Here is a 16,184-nt window from a genome sequence, read left to right as displayed (position 1 = left end):
GAAAGAAATCCGACTAAATCCAACTTTATTTTCAGCATTGCATATATAACTGTTCAACACATTTTAACCCCAACAAGTGGGACTATAAAACAGTATCATAATTCATTATTTAAACGGATTTGCATAACAAATATTTTTAAAATGAGGTATTTTTAAGACGTGCTGGGAACTTTAAACATATTTTCTTAAACAGCTTTTAGCGCCAAAAGCTAGAATTGGAAGAGAAAGTGCAAAGAATTTTTACCCCAAGACTACTCAATATTGAATTGTTATATGAATGATATTTCATCTCATGGCAAACGATGTTGGAGCTTCAAGGAAAGAGGCCAAAGATGACGTTAATGGATGGAGTTAAAGAGGACATGAGGGTCGTTTGGGTGAATAGAGAGGAAAGCGTTATATGGAGGATTTGCTGTAATGACCCCTAAAGTCCTAAAGTGAGCAGGCAAAAATAAGTATATAAAGGACCTCATTCTGTATAGATAGTGGTATTCTGGTATCAGAAGTCCAACTACCTGTAACTTTTATGCCAAAACCTCACAAAAAGGAACTTTTTTTTTTTCAACGGTTAAAAATCAGCATTCAAGAGAAAGGTTTTCTAGTGATCCATGCATCATCATCATCAGCAGCAGCAGCATTCCCGCTCTGAAACATGCTGTTAACACTCTGTTAAGGTGACGGTACAAACTCTAGGAAAGCATTGGAAAAACACGACACTTTGCTGTGCAAAACGTGTCGACTCTGCTAAAGACAAACACATGCATCAGTCAGGTCCGCAGTCATTTCACAATGATTACTGTCATTTTATTTATTTTTTATCCTAGGAAAACAGGACATTTTTAAACTATGAATATCTATGTAGAAAAGTGTGGTAGATCTTGCATAGAAAATTGTAGAATGCAAACAGATTTATTTTGTAAAGACTAAATACTTCCTTGTATTCAAGTTTTTATCTTCATTTGGTTTTAAAATATTAAACTTCTATTCAGTCATATTTTACATAATTCTGTATTAGTCCTAACTGCTGTAGGTGCATAATATTTAAACTTAAATATCTCATTTTTTATTTTTAAGCACTTATTTTTAAGGAAAAAAAAAATCACTTGCGTTTTAACATATATTTTGTTAAGACAGATTAACTTGTTTATACTACTTGAAATATGTTTATTTCTATATTTTGAGGGAGTAAACACTTAAATCTACACATTTTAGTATAATAAAATAGCACAAAAAATATTTAAAGCAAAAAACTGTTAGATAATGGTAATTTAGAGATATAAAATGATTAGGAAAAGCTGTAATCACTTGTCTTTTTAAAATCCATTTACAGGTCAGTACAAATCATGTATTTAAATGGGGAAAAAAAATGTCGCACAGATATATGAACTGCTTTTAGAGGGCATTCAAATCTGCAAAGTATCTACAAAGTGTTATATGAGATAATATGACTGTACTGCAAATGACAAAGGAAGAACAGGATTTCTCAAAGGGCTGACGACTAGTTTACAAAAACACATAAAAAGGTCAAAGATTAGAAAGAAAACCCACCAGGTGAAAAAAATCCACAGCAGGTTGCTTGTAGTTTTCTGCAGATTATACAGTAAATACTAAGAAAATAAACATTTAAATGTTGTTTGGGCTACATTTCAGTACGTCCAGGTGTAAAATCAAGGTATTACCAACATTTGATGCAGGAGAAAGCAGCTTTGGACATTTACAGATTTCTTTTCCTTTTTTAATTATGAAATGAAAAAAAACATGCCAACGTGGAAATGTAGGTTTGCTACACATGAGAGAGCAGGTTTGTGAATCCAAAGGTTTCTGATATGGCTTAGAAAGGCAGATTTGATGAAACCTGCCACATGATAACCCTGGCTAAGGAGAAGCTGCACTGAGATCGCACTCCTGAGTTTTAGGCATAGACAGGCCAGCACAAAGCTAATATGCATTCAAGTTTATAGCATAGAATCATAATGGATTTTTAAATCTATAAGGTAAGATGATGAAGTGTATGCTTTAAATATGCTTTTTTTTTTGTAAAAAAGTTTCCCTTTTAAAGATGATAAGCAATCCAAATCTTTTGAACTATGTTTAGGATTCAGTTACACCTAAAGTTAAAGAAAGTCTGCCTCAAAAGCTTTTTTTTTGTGTGCATTTTAGTGCAAATGTGCATCCCATCCAGGTTACATGCCGTCATTCACCTTGTAGACACAGGTAAATGCAGCTCAGTAGAAACAAACGAGGTGCAAAACTGCAAGCATGCTCAGTGGGAGCTGTTGGAGCTCCAGTCATAAGGGAGGAAGCTGACTTTGGTCTTTCCACCAGAAAGAATACCCTGAAGGCTGGTCTTCTTTGGAGAGTCACTCATGTGATCCAGAACCCATTTCAGAAGCTGGGGGAGAAGTAAAAAAGGAATTTTATTTTTCATTTCACGTCACCAAAAAACCAAAGTGCAAAAGCCTTTTTGTACCTTCTCATCAGTGCCTCCAAAATCAGCCCTGTACCACTTGAATATCTGACTGAGTTGAACCTCTCCTTTCCCAGAATCCACCACACAAGCATCATCATTTTCCAGAAAGGCCTCAGCCGCTGTGCGGAGTTGGCTGTCAATATCCTGAGGAGATAAAACGCACAAACAATCACTGATGTCACAGAGAAAAGCGTATTCTGAATCAGTGTGCAGATCTGAAACCCACTAACCTGTGGAGTGTATGTTTTAATAGGAGGGCAGCCCTTTGCTCCACAGTTCAAGGCAAAATGAATGAGAGGCTCAACATCTGGGAGTGCCACCTAGTGTTCAATGAAGGAAGTTGTTTTCAGGTCAGAAAAACGTCAATAATCCGTCAAACCTTTCTGGCACAGGAAGTCTGCACACCTGAAGCCGTGGGTCTGTCTTGGAGAAAGGCCTTCGCAGCTGCGCCACACCTTTTCTGTTTCCTCTCAGGACGCCATTTTCAATGTCTTGCAATGTGAAAACCTCTCCTCCAATCAAGTAACTCACATAATTGAAGAACTAGAAAATAAAATTAAACAATCATTTTTAATCAGTGAATACTGAAAATATTGTTCAAAAACGAATATAGAAGCTGTAAACTTGTCAAACCTCCTGTAATAAAAGACATTTAACTAATTTTCAGGGTAATTTCTGCGGTAAAACATTTTTTTCTTCATTGTCCTTTCAACTCTAAATATAAATCAACTTTATCTTTTAAAAAATAAAAAATAAAATGCCTGCATTAATGGTTTTAATGATATGTAACTTTCCATCAAACTTGTGATCCTACCCTGTATCTATGCCACCAGTTGGTGGGGGCCCCCAGTCGTAGGTACCCATGGATGACTAAGGCGTTGTATATGTTGATGAAGAAGGCCAGCTTCTCTTCCCGGCTCAGCGAAAGCAGCTCCACCCTCTGGAGCTGAATGGCGAGGTCACAGTAGCGCTCAAACGCCGGGTTGGCAGACATGCCTTTATAGTCAACAGACTGAGGGCGCCGGGATGACAGAGAAGACAAACACAGAAAAGGAGAAACGGAGAGCAGTCACAAACGAGTGTGACCCGCTGAATCCCCACAAGGGGCACAGAGGAAGACTGGCGGTGAGGCTTCGTGCGACGGCGGCCGTTACCTTGCCATCGGCGGAGAGATGATCCGAGAACAGTTTCAGGATCATTTCTCGTAAAAGCAAAGACAGCTCAGCAGCTGAAAGAGGGAGAATGATGATCAGTGATGTTTAGTGGTTAGAGTCTAATGAGACACGCAGAACAACTAGACCTGATAAACCAATTGCCTTCACCACTAAAAAAAGACGCACCAAAAAAACCACAAATCAAAGATGGCTTTTGAATTGTAGTTAATGAAGTTCATTTCAATATTACATGTTTGAAAAAAAGCTCTTTTCTTTCTTTGTGATGGCTTTTGTTTTTGGGGGAGGAGTCAAAACTAGAACAATAAGATAAAGCCGCTTTTATTTGCTTTTCTGTCTTGAATTTGACTGAAACTGCCCTTATAAGAACGGAGCACCACAGGTCTTTCCTTCCTCTGGCAATAAAATTGTTTAACTCTTTTATGAAAACCTGCAAATGTTCATAAAACCACCCGACAGGTTTGTATTTTGTATTTAGTTTTACACACTGTTCATTTGCTCTGGTTTTTGTAACATAACTTTTCTGTGTTTGCCTAAATTAACATTTGGTGATTGGATTTCTGCTGGAAATGCAGGATAAATAAAGTATTCTGATTTAATTTGAATTGATTTGCTTTGATTTGAACTACGAAGGCCATTAAAATTCAAGGTGTGGTTAGAGAAACCCTGATATGGCAAACGTCAGATCTACATCTGCACACATTTGTTGCAGAAAAATCATATTTGTGGATCTATGAAAAACAAAAAAAAATGGAACAAAATAATTAGCAGGTTTGATTTGAGTTGCTTGTTAATAAAAGCTGGAAAACTAAGCAAGACAGCAACCTAAAGCAAGCAAACAAACAAGTTAAAAAGTGACAAGAAATTAGGAATTAAATAAACCAAAAGACATCACAGCCAAGCAGGAGGGTTTTCAAAAAGGCTTCAATGATTTACATTTTTTTGGGTTGTAAACGTTTTGTTTATCTGACATTAGACCTAGCAAAGGGACAAACTATAAATCTATTAAAAAAAATGGGTCAAAACGATTTTTTCTGTACTGTAAATTTCACAATCTAGCCATAAATGCTTAAACTGCTGGTAGTTTCCAAGAAGAAACTATAATGTGTTTTATTTAAATTTAAAAATTAAACTTAAAAAAACAAATAAAGAACAATTATCTTATGGATGACATCCTGACTCATCAAATTAAATATTCCCAATGTCAGCAATAATCTCCTAAATTACAGTGGGTTTTTGTCATTGTCAAATCTTTTTTATATTAATATATGACAGTCATGCGGCAGATTTCAATTTTTTTCTGGCGAACGTGTAAAAAAGTAAATCATTGAGACCCGCTGAAGCTTTCAACGCCCACATATCCATCGCAAACACACTTAGAAGAGTCGTCCGCTGGTTCAGCAGCCAGAGAGAACTTGATTAGAGAGTGTTGAAGGGTGTAAATCAGCGGGAGTCTGGGATGTGAGGAGTGGATGCCCGCCTCCGTCCACACCTGACCTACCCCGTATGGGATTGCAGGAGGCAGTGCGTCCTGCATTGAGAGATGAATGAGGGTCGTCTTCCAGCAGGCGGTACAGCGTCTCCGTGGCGTCTTTATCCGTGCCAAAACTGCTACCCTTCAGCCCACCGCCATGCACCCCAACCATGTACTTCTTCTGCAACAACGCCACGCCCGTATTGCGAGCATCTTCCCTGGCTGGCACGAAACGGCTACAGTTAAGAGCCGGAACGCGCTTGCCAGATACACGCGGTTGGGGGGTTTCTCATAAGAACACTTACCCATGCCCTTTTCTTTATGCAGCCAGTCAACTAGCTGAGTCCCTGAGAAGCTCATTTTGTACAAAGTCAGCCCTCTCCAGTGACTGCCAATCACACCTGCATGCTTGAAGTCCTCCACCAGGTCTGCCAACTCATCTCTTTCACACCTAAACTCTGAGTGGTTTGGAATGTCCCGACCCAGCCAAGAAAAAAAAAATGATGATGCAATCAAACATTTATTTTGTCCAAGGAACTAGTTAAAATGTGTTTGGTGTGTGTTTGTGAGACCTAAGTCATGCAATTTTCTTATGTTAAGACCATGTATTATGGACCGGCCCCCCGACCCCATCTCTAACATCCCACTATCTCCCTCTCATCTCCTTTTCTGTCGAGTCTAACAAGGAATGCATACAAATATTTTTATCATCAATAAAGCTTAGCCTCAAATACAACAGGGGGTTTATTCAAATGTACACTGTTTGTGTGAAGATCAGATCATGAACCCCTGTTGTAACAGTAAAATCTGTCCAACACATGACACCTTCAGCTCTGATCTGCTTGCTCAGCTGTCGGGAAGGACAAGTTAGAAAAAAATAAGAGCAATGTTCGATTTCAGAAGTGGCGTTACACCAAGTGTTTATGCAAAAACAATCTTTTTATGATCACAAAAAACAAAGATCAGGGATAAACTACGGTAATTATTTAAAGATCCACTTGGGTGAAAATGGTGCTTTTGGTGTTATTAACATGTTCTTGTGGCATTTTTCTGATGATGGTGGACATATGTAAAAACAAGTTTGGCTCAAAATTATAATTCTGAATAATTCCTCAAATAAATCATCATTGTGAATTAGCAAAATCTTTTTTGTGCCGTAGAAAATACGCTGGGGGTGGGGTCTCAAGCTCCTTGCTTCGCTCCAACATGTACGTCTTAGTTTCCTTCCAACCAGCTGCTATAGCTGGATAGATCCTATACTCTTCCACCGCTAATGTTAGGTTGGGGCGCTGCAACCTAGTGGAGGAGGGCATAAACAAAAGAACTTTCAGCAACGGGAAGGGGGGCGGGGTTGCTACACACCAAGGGTTCCGCCCACAACTCAGAGATGAATTTCTAATAAACTACTGCCGCTCTGCAGAAACCAAGTCCTAGAAAATGACACAAGCTTTATGATTGTGTCTAAAAATGGCGTAAGTAAGGGTTAATGGCCGACGAAGTGTGCGGTTACTACTTTTTAACGCACGCCGTGGAAGCCTGAACCGTTCGCGTCGGACGGTTGCTTCCGCGAAGTGCGTTAAAAAGTAGTAACCGCACACTTCGAAGGCCATTAACCCGCTTATACCATGGTCACTTACAAAAGCAATACATATTAACCAGGTTTTAGTCCTTAATTCTTGTTTTTTTTCGATTTGTATCACTTTTCTCATAAACAGCGTACTATATGTTACGTGATGCGGCGCATCGCGCCGCATCACGTAACATATAGTCCGCGTCGCGCAGCACCACCGCTGCAGTTAAGATTCGGCGATATATATATGCTGATCGTCCCGATGGGTTGAATAAAGCATCAATTCAGAGGGAAAGTTAATCGCTTACCGCTTGTTTTTGCCCCGATGATGAAGCAAAAGGTTGTTTTACAGAAGCCGGCGCAGTGATACAAATCATTTAAGCTAGCCGACCGGAACTTCTTTTTTCACCGTGCGGTTTTCAGGTTTTAACGCATACCCAGCAGCCAATCAGAATCGAGTATTCAACCGGACCATGGTATAATAGTAATGAAAAGACCACTGAGAACGCTTTTGCAATAGATCAAAGGATGAGTGGAGTGGGTTTTTAAATAATTACTGCAGGTATGTATGGAGGGGAAATTTACTGTAATCATCAAAAAACATGGAAGACTTTTATTCACAATGTTTGGAATAATCAGGCAGTCAAGTCATGCAGCACAAAAATGATGAATGTTTTGGGGATTAATGCAAATTATTTGAAATCTTTTCACAGAAATGAGCCATTTTTCCATGATGAGACTGCAGTGTGTCTGATAATCCCACATAATGAGACTGTGGAGCGAAGTGGTGCTGCTGGCCACAGCAACCCTATCAAGTTCCTCTTTCAATTGTCCTTTGAAGGACTGTGCAACACAAGGCGTGCACAACACGCACACCTGCTGTTACCCAAACACACCAACATGTCCACATCAGCAGCAGCGTTTCCTAACCACTAGTCCTTCTCAACTCATCCACAAACGAATGTGCACAAAAAATACCCACCATGTTTGCTTTACTAAGTCTTTCTGTACTGTAATCGTCCAAAACACAGATTTCTCTAAACTTCGCCAGGATTTAAGTCGGAGTTTGTTCACCTGACTCAGCCGCTTCAGGAGGGTCATTTCAAAAAAACAGAACCTGCAACTTCTACCCCCAAAACACAGTTATATTGCACAATAAAGTTTCGACACACCACCGAGTGAGAGACCTTGACACTTTAGTGGTTTCTCTGTTTGGTGATGACGGTAACTGCTCACCGTTATCCGTCTCCTGATCGCTACGCTCCGATGGATTCTTGTCAGGTAACGGGAGAGCATCAGCAGGGAGAGGCTCTGTCTGGACCACAGACACTAACCTCTGAAGCTCCTCAGGAGCCTAGCATTAGGAAACACATAAAAAAAAAATCAATTACAAACTGATTGAGAAAATTAAAAAAAAACATCAGCTCAGGGTTGACTGGAGTTTGGTTTCCTCCTCACCAATTTCTGCAGCTCTTCATTCCCACCAACGTAAACACTGTTGAAGAAAATCTGGGGTACGGAGCTGCGACCTGTCAGCTCCTTCAGCTTTGCCCTCACTTCTGAATGACTACCAACGTCCACGTCGTGCACCGGGACCCCTAATCGGCCCAGGGTGGCCTTAGCCTGCACGCAGTGTGGACAGCCCTGTATGGAGTACACGGTTATCTGGCCAGGAGCCCCGCTTGCAAACTCGCCCATCTGCAGAGGAAACATTAAAATAGACTTCACCATCAAAATGAAATGATAGTTTCATTTGTTTAGCTAAACGTGTTTCTTATTTAACAAAAATAATAATATAACAAAGATGGTAGTGAATGTGCTGTTCGATCTGATTTTTAAAGTTGATTCAATGTCATATACCTGGTTTAAGTTTAGATATATACCTACAGATATACACGTTTGTTTTCCATCTGAATTTTTTTTAATTAAATACATATTTTTTTCTTTGATGGAGCCGAAAGAGGAAGAAGAATTTTTTTTTTTCCTTTTTTTAAATTACTTATTATTCCTTACTTTTCAGCCTCCTGGCAAGTTTAATTCTATAAAAATAAAATAAAATAAGCAAGCATACAGTCATTTTTTAAAGCCAGAACGAGTGGAAGGAAATGATTTTCCTGATTCCCTTCGGGAAGAGTCGGGCTTTTCCGTCAGTGACAGACGCGACCTCACACGACTAAGAGATTAAATAAATATTGTTGAGAAAATTGCCGCATTAGTCCGGAAAAAAAAATGACTCTAAATACTTTCGTCTTGATATTTTTAAGCTTGTGTTACCAACGTGTCTAATTTTTGACGCCTTGTTCTCAAGTTTATTACCTTGTCAAATAAATAAATGTCAGTATAACTGTTAAGGAGTTAATCCGCACATATTGCTGATAAACACACATTCGGACACCGTTGGGAATAATCAAAACAGTAGTAGCACTTTACCTTTAGATGTTTTGTGCTCCTGTCTGAAGACGAAGAACTATTTGTCATGTTATTTAAACATGTTGATTACTACATATGTGTAAGGCAGGTAGAAGAGCTGTCCTACAGGTAAAATATAGCGGCGATCCTCAATGATAACCTTTACCCAGTGTTACATGGCTTCAGCTTATTGGAGCATCGACTGGTGCTAGCAAGCCTGTTTGATGGTGCCTTCAAGTACTTCATGTAAATTTGATACTCATTTGCTGATGCCTTGTCGTCGGCTCGGATGAATGTAAATCAGCATACAAATATCCAAACAAATTAGTAAAATATTGTTTTTAAATATTTTTGTGGCGTACATGAAATCTTTTATACACGACTAACATTTGTCCAACCTCAAAACTCAACATCAGCAGCAAACAGATCAGTTATCCACTAGGTCTTGTTTCTGCACGGATGACATTTTTGTCGAACACATGGAAACCTGGTTGGTGACAGCGGAAAAAGAATAATCCTAACAGTGTAAAGATGTCAGGTTTATCAAACACCGAGCGTGTTGGACTAAAAAAGATACTAAGCTTAATGGAAACGTGTGACTTGTTTTCACTCAGTGATACGGTTACAAATAAGGTGATAGAAGTGGAAAACGTTGCGGGTAAGATCATTTTAACTTATTCCCAACAGATAGGAAAGTGTTAAGGATATTTGCAACCAACAGACAGTGTCCTTAAACAAAACTATTTTCCCGGTTCCTAAATGTTAATGACGAAAAACGTATAATTATTTTGGCTAACAGTCACTGACTGCAAGGACCATATTATTTTCGCAGTGGGAAAGATTTCTGGGTCGACAATTTGACCTGCACGAAAAAAGTCACATTTTTGTGCACACATTTGTGGGAGTGGGACCCGGCGAAAATGAATTTTCGTCAAATTGAACGACACTCCCCCCAAGACGATGACATCACAGCAAGCGATACCGTAAAAAAGGAATTTGGGCCAAAAAAAATCGCTTATGGAAAAAAAAAAAATCGAACTATAGAAAAACGAAACCAAAACACACATGCTTGAATATCCAAATGAAGTTTGGAAATCATTATGGGTGTTGCCAGATAGTGTCATAATTTTTCAGCCCAAAACGCCGCTTGCACATACACATGATATATAATAACGGAATCAGGGGAAACGAAAGGAAAGAATACACAGCTGTTGTTGACCCCCCCATTGAGCTAATTGAGCACCCGGATCCGGTTATTTTTATAAAAGAAAAGTTTTTTTCTTTTTCTTTTTTTAAATAAAATATAGTACAGACTAATAATAAAACAAGTAGAGTATTAAATATTTCTTCAGTGGACCGGCCTGGTGGTTGGGGACAAAATTTTGGAGCCTGCTGTTCATTTTATTCAATGATTTCTTCTGATATTACAGCAGGGTTTCTGGAAAATGCACAAGTTTTAACCGAAAACTCGTCTCTGCTCTGTAGCTAACACAGCTCCTCCGTCTGTGCTCACTGATCCAGTCTAGGTTTCCCTTACGTCGGCTTTCAGGCGGCGAGCTGGCGGCCAGACAGAAAGCCGCTGCAGGATGGGGAACCAGCCTGCTCGGGGCCTCCTGAGCCTTATGATACTTTTTTTTATTTTAATAGAGACAATAAATATGAATCGGGTCCCCTTATTCACTCTCGGGTCAGTGAGGGACAGCAAGCTTTCAACTTTCAAAGAGAGATGGAAACACGGCTGTCATCAAGATGCAGCTTTCACTGCAGGACTTGAAGCTGAGACTCTCACTGAGATGATTTTATGAACCGAAACAGGATAACCATGTAGAACTCTTCAAAATAATTAACTTGATCACTCAACATTTTCCATGTCTCTCCTGTATTGTAAGTGAGATAAACACAGACACTGCGGTCAGACTAAAAAACATTAGCTGGTAGCTCCTCCCACACACGGCCGCGGCTTCAAGCTTTAAAGAACACATTTTGAACAGGCCGCACCTGCCTGGTGCATTCAGGGAGCTCCAGTACATAGAAGATAAACGCAACTCCAACAGTCACACAGCCTAACTCAATCCGCTACTATATTTTCATGAGAGAGGAAAAAACGCAGAACCAACCCCAAAACCGCCCAAATTATGCCTATCTGCCCAAAGCCATTTTTACCTGCAAATTTAGAACCAAAACCGCCAAATCTGGCAACACTGTGGCAAACGATCTTCGGTTTGGCGGCCATTTTTGTGGCAAAATCTGAGATTTGTCAATTTTCTTGTTGTTCCACAATATGGGAAATAACTTTTTCCGAGGGATTTTTTTCTCGAAATTTCACACACATGCTGCCAGCTTAAGTCTACAGCGACCACAAATGTTTCACTGACCTTTGACCTTGAGAAGTAACCGCCACCTTGAATTGAAAAAAAAAAAAGCACCTTTAGTACCACACCAGAGACCAACTAAAACTGGTTTTAGTGTGTGAATGTGTGTGTGACTGGGTGAATGGGATTGTGATTGTAAAGCGCTTTGGACCTTCGAGTAAGGTAGGAAAGAGCTATCTGAGTACACGCCATTTACCAAAACTCGTTTTAGGGATTTTCGGTTATGATTTCCGAACTTCTCGGCCATCATTAGGAAGCAGTTATGGAAAAAATATTGCAATTAGAAGTTGTAGATTTTGTAATGCGTACGCGTGCCGTGCTGTCAATAGAAGTGTTCTCCTATTACGTACAAATTTTTTACAGAATTATGTGAAAATTTAATGCCTGCATCCATGGCTAAAAATGAACAATTTGATATAAATTTGGATACGAACATATATCGAATGTGGACGTGGTTAGCAAAAGAACCTCTGTTTCTGAGGAAATTCAAAAGTATACTTTTTCCGATTCTTCTGAAAGTTATGCTGATCTGTTCATAATCCCCAGGCAACCAAAAAGTAAAATGGTTGCTATGGAGATAAAACCAACAGAAAAGTGGATTTTCTATTAACATGACATGTATTAGCATTTTAAGCAATCATTGTGTCCGAATTCCTTCCCTAGTCACTATATAGTGTTTTCGCTATTTTGTAGAGCTGCCCGATTCTATGCCTATGTCCGAATTCCCACCCTAATCCCTAACTACTAAAAAAACATATAGACTTCTGGGAAATTTCCAGGCCACTCGATTTTGGTATTGTAGATTCGGACAGCACTACAAAATGGCGAACACACTATATAGTGCACTATGTAGTGAGTAGGGAAGGAATTCGGACACAATCTATAATTTCAAAATCTGGACGGACTGCAGCCCGAAACCTCCTCTTGAGCGCACACCGTAACAAAGCCCACTCCCCTGCCCGTAAACACGAAGCTATGAGTCCGCTCTCCTCTGCTCAGAGACATGCTTTGCATGGGGGGAGCAGGCTACCGGTCCTGTTTCCACGATCAGAATAAACCGTTTATATGCACCACGATCGGATCAACAATCGGCATAACCCATCTATCTCGATCGGAAAGATATTTTAATCTGAATGTGTCTGATTGGGACAGAGTATTCCAAACGGCGTGTTCATATGACAAATTATTATTCTGATCAGGCGTTTATTCCGATTACTTTGGTCCCTGTAAACGCAGCTCCAATCAGCAGTTCAGACAGCCGTATAGAAAAGGAAGGAGGAGTTAGATGTGCATAGTGGCTGCTCAGCAAGGAAAGTCGGGTCAAAGGTGGGTGGTGAGAGCGGCGGTGGCACCTTACCCGGGCGGCGCTTGTGCGTAGAGGCGGGCCCAAACAACGCCGCTTGGGGCATTCATTTTATATTGTTATTTTATATTAGTATATATATAATTTTTGTTTTTTATAATGTTTATTTACTCAACAAACGTTTTGTTCCTTTTTCATTACAGAGGCAATAGAAACCATTCTTTCCTTCTCTAAAAATGCAGAAGAACTGCTGAAGAGAAAGAAGGTTCAGCGAGACCTTATATTTAAGTACCTCGCCAGCCAAGGAGTTCCAATGCTTCCGAGCAGCGACAAACACCAGCTGGTGAGGAGAACACAGGAACTGTGGTCCTCAGCTAAGGTAGGGACACAAAGTCACGAGGACCTTTGCCATCATCAGAAAATGAGGAAACCCAGAATATTAATCTATTCCTACATTTTAAAGCAGAATAAATTGGAAATAATAGCACAGAAGGGTATCACTTTCAGAAATAGTTGATTTGGCTTTGATTCACAAATTCACAATTCAGTTAAATACTTTAATTATTAGTCATATTATAATGGTTAATATTTATTTAAAACTAATTTTATTAAGTTATAGAAATCCAGTTTTACATAATTGACACAATTAGTGATACAATTTAAATAATGGTGCAACAGTTTTATATATATTTTTAATGAAGCTTAATGATCTAAAACCATTTATTAGACTTCACATTGCTAGGTGACTTACTCAGTCTGTTAAGTATGAAATTATAAAAGATTATTATTATAATAAAAAAATAAAAGATTATTGTTATAATAAAAAAAAGTCAAGAGCCCTTCATTTGTTTACTTCGTGTTTTCTGCAATAAAAGCCTTGTCTATACAAAAAAAAAATTAGCATTCATTTAAATTTTAAAGCGTAGTTGGATTCAACACACATATTATTATTAGATAGGATTTGTATCTTGCTTCTTTAAAAGATGCTTTAAATTGTATTCTGTGCCTTTTTTTAGATCCAAAAAAATTGAAGTTAAATTTAGCACAATTTCTATTTTGAGGTTATTTTCTTATTTATTTGCCAGACTTTGATTTGCAAACAACATTTTCACTCCTGGGTGTTATGTTATGTAAAAAAATATTAGAAACTAAGGGAAAACTAATGTGCAATAATGCAAATGAAATGTTTTTAGGTTCTTTTAATGCATACCGAGCCTGATTGATGTTCTTGGTTCTTTGTAGACACCTGAAAGAACCTCGAGACAGCCTAAAGCTCCTGATTCCAATGTCTTAAAAGCTGAGGTGGGGTTTGACCCTCTGCTTTTGGGTCAGCGATTCTGCGATTGGTTCTTTAAAATGTTGAATAGTCAGAACCCCTCGATGGGGCAACAACCTCAAGATTGGGGACCGCAACATTTCTGGCCAGATGCAAAACTTAGTCTGCTTTCCAGGTAAGAAGGTTGTGACGAACAGGTTGTGTTTACATGCACTTAAAAAAGTAACAAAGTTACAGTTAGCACAGATTTATGTTCTGTCCCTTGAAGCTCATATCAATGCACCCAATAAGAGCAAGAACCATCCTAATTCACTCACTACTCAATGGTTAGTCTTAGGGGGATTGTCATTTTGTTAGGGTGTCCAAATCTACAATTTCTTAACCCAGTGCCCTAGAAATTTCCCAGAAGTCTCTGCAGCAAACTTGTGTGCATCAATGTTCACCAGACTGGCAAACATAGACCATAAGGCATTGGATTTGAAAGATTTTTCATTTGATAAAATTTATTTAAATTATAATTTTTTACAAATCACTCAAGTTTTACTCATCAGAACACAGCAGATTCATAAATAGTCTTTGTGAAACATTCATATTTATTTGGCTTTTACTTGGGCTAATGGGTGATGTCATGTTTGGCATTTGAAAAAAGAAAAAGCATGTGTCTATATTTGAATTTATATCCAAGAAACTGAATAGTTTTACTCTATATAGTATTTTCGGGATTATGGATTAGTGAGGGAATTCATATACAGCCATGTAGAGTTACATTATTGTTCAATAATGACTAATAAAAACGTTTTAAGTGTTCATTTATTTAAAACAAGGGATGATGCACAAACGAACATTGATCGGGTTAAATTTGAAAAGATGTACTGTGCTAGGCTATAGCAAATTTAGCTCATTTCCGCCTGTACTGAAATAATGCATTGTATTATGTGTCTTTGGAAGAGTTACTGATGAACAAGTGGAAGAGCTTCTGGGTGCTGAGCAGGTCAGCCTCCGCCTGTTAAGCCTAACCAGGGAGGAACGCCTCTTTTTGAGTCCTAACCTGCAGCCTCATGGCCTGAAGGCCCTTGCCTCCCCGCATGGCTTGGTGCTGGTGGCGGTGGCTGGTACCATTCACAGAGACAAAGCCTGTTTGGGGATTTTTGAGCAAATGTTTGGCCTCATAAGCTCGCCTTTGGACGGAAACAGCTGGAAAATAAAGTTCGTCAACATGAAGATCAGAGGTCAGAACGCTGTGGAAGGGATGGAGGTGGCAGCACCAACTCTGAACTACAACTCTACTGAACTCCAGCAATATTCAGTTTCCTTGATGCATAATTTTCCAGTTAAAAGAAAGTGGAAATAATTGACCTTAGCTTTTAAGTTAGAGGCTGCATGTGTCACAGAGAGGTGGAACCTTAAGGCCACTCCTATAATTGATTATTTGTTAGCCTGTGCCTTAAAAGTTATTGTTTATGCTGCTATTAATGTTTTTTTGTAAATATATATAGAAAGATTTAAAGCAAAACCAGTCTGTATATTTTATGAAAGTGCATTTCATAAAAAAATGTCTTTAATATAGGTGCACAGTCATTTACATTTTTTAAGTATATTTGTTATGTCCATCTTGTTCCCAGAATGCTATTTTTATCAGTTACGTTTCCTTGTACAGAAGAGGGTAAGGTGGGCTTAATAAATGTGTACAGTTTTAATCAAGCTGTCAAAACATATTTTCTTTAAAATATTTACATTTTAAGGTGTACCTTTATGCAAATTCTTTTAAGGGGTCTGTTAAAGCTTTGCAGATACTGGGGGTAAAGGACTGTGTCTTCTTCCTATCAAACTTAATTTTGCTTTTTCTCCAGAATTAAACAAATGCTGATGCCTGTCTAGCTAACAAAGATGTTTAAGTTAAATAAATCCATTTCTAATGCAGCTGCTCTCATTATTTGCAAATCTTTATACACACACACACACACATATATATATATATATATATATATATATATATATATATATATATATATATATATATATATATATATATATATATATATATATATATACACACACACACACACACACAGTGAGGTCAATAAGTATTTGATCACCCTGTGATTTAGCAAGTTCTCCCACTTAGAAAACATGGTGTC

General features: G+C 38.6%; 2 protein-coding genes across 3 annotated transcripts; one reads left to right on the top strand and one right to left on the bottom strand.

The window, feature by feature from the left end:
• Positions 1–8: 8 nt before the first annotated feature.
• zgc:152951 (uncharacterized) lies at positions 9–9,534 on the bottom strand. 2 transcript variants are annotated; one of them, XM_004081843.5, is made up of 11 exons: positions 9,117–9,534; positions 8,145–8,384; positions 7,923–8,040; positions 5,422–5,574; positions 5,144–5,338; positions 3,625–3,698; positions 3,285–3,482; positions 2,876–3,013; positions 2,701–2,790; positions 2,471–2,614; positions 9–2,392 (listed from the first exon to the last, which is right to left on the bottom strand). In XM_004081843.5, exons 1-11 carry the CDS (start codon positions 9,162–9,164, stop codon positions 2,264–2,266), a joined length of 1,527 nt encoding a protein of 508 aa, XP_004081891.2. In that variant the 5' UTR covers positions 9,165–9,534; the 3' UTR covers positions 9–2,263. The 2 variants fall into 2 exon arrangements, with proteins under 2 accessions (XP_004081891.2, XP_011487944.1); XM_011489642.4 differs by lacking the exons at positions 5,144–5,338; positions 5,422–5,574 and having other exon boundaries at positions 9,117–9,526.
• Positions 9,535–9,617: 83 nt separating this feature from the next.
• c21h3orf38 (chromosome 21 C3orf38 homolog) lies at positions 9,618–15,966 on the top strand. The gene is made up of 4 exons (XM_004081842.4): positions 9,618–9,753; positions 12,974–13,149; positions 14,013–14,221; positions 14,995–15,966. The coding sequence occupies exons 1-4, from the start codon at positions 9,627–9,629 to the stop codon at positions 15,395–15,397; spliced, it is 915 nt and encodes a 304-aa protein (XP_004081890.1). The 5' UTR covers positions 9,618–9,626; the 3' UTR covers positions 15,398–15,966.
• The last annotated feature ends 218 nt before the right edge of the window (positions 15,967–16,184 follow it).

Source organism: Oryzias latipes, chromosome 21 (genome assembly GCF_053564925.1).
Source record: "Oryzias latipes strain Hd-rR chromosome 21, Olatipes_Hd-rR_3.1".
NCBI classification, from domain to species: Eukaryota; Metazoa; Chordata; class Actinopteri; order Beloniformes; family Adrianichthyidae; genus Oryzias; species Oryzias latipes.
This window is presented reverse-complemented; position numbering and strand designations above follow the sequence as displayed.

Bases quoted from the DNA above. Each gene is read 5' to 3' on its own strand.
- zgc:152951 (XM_004081843.5), bottom strand. From the start codon at position 9,164: ATGACAAATAGTTCTTCGTCTTCAGACAGGAGCACAAAACATCTAAAG. The intron at 3,483-3,624 runs GTAACGGCCGCC...CGGCGCCCTCAG, and splicing joins ATCTCTCCGCCGATGGCAAG to TCTGTTGACTATAAAGGCAT. The intron at 3,014-3,284 runs GTAGGATCACAA...TTTATTTTCTAG, and splicing joins ACTGGTGGCATAGATACAGG to TTCTTCAATTATGTGAGTTA.
- c21h3orf38 (XM_004081842.4), top strand. From the start codon at position 9,627: ATGTCAGGTTTATCAAACACCGAGCGTGTTGGACTAAAAAAGATACTA. The intron at 9,754-12,973 runs GTAAGATCATTT...TTTTCATTACAG, and splicing joins AGAAGTGGAAAACGTTGCGG to AGGCAATAGAAACCATTCTT. The intron at 14,222-14,994 runs GTAAGAAGGTTG...TGTCTTTGGAAG, and splicing joins AAACTTAGTCTGCTTTCCAG to AGTTACTGATGAACAAGTGG.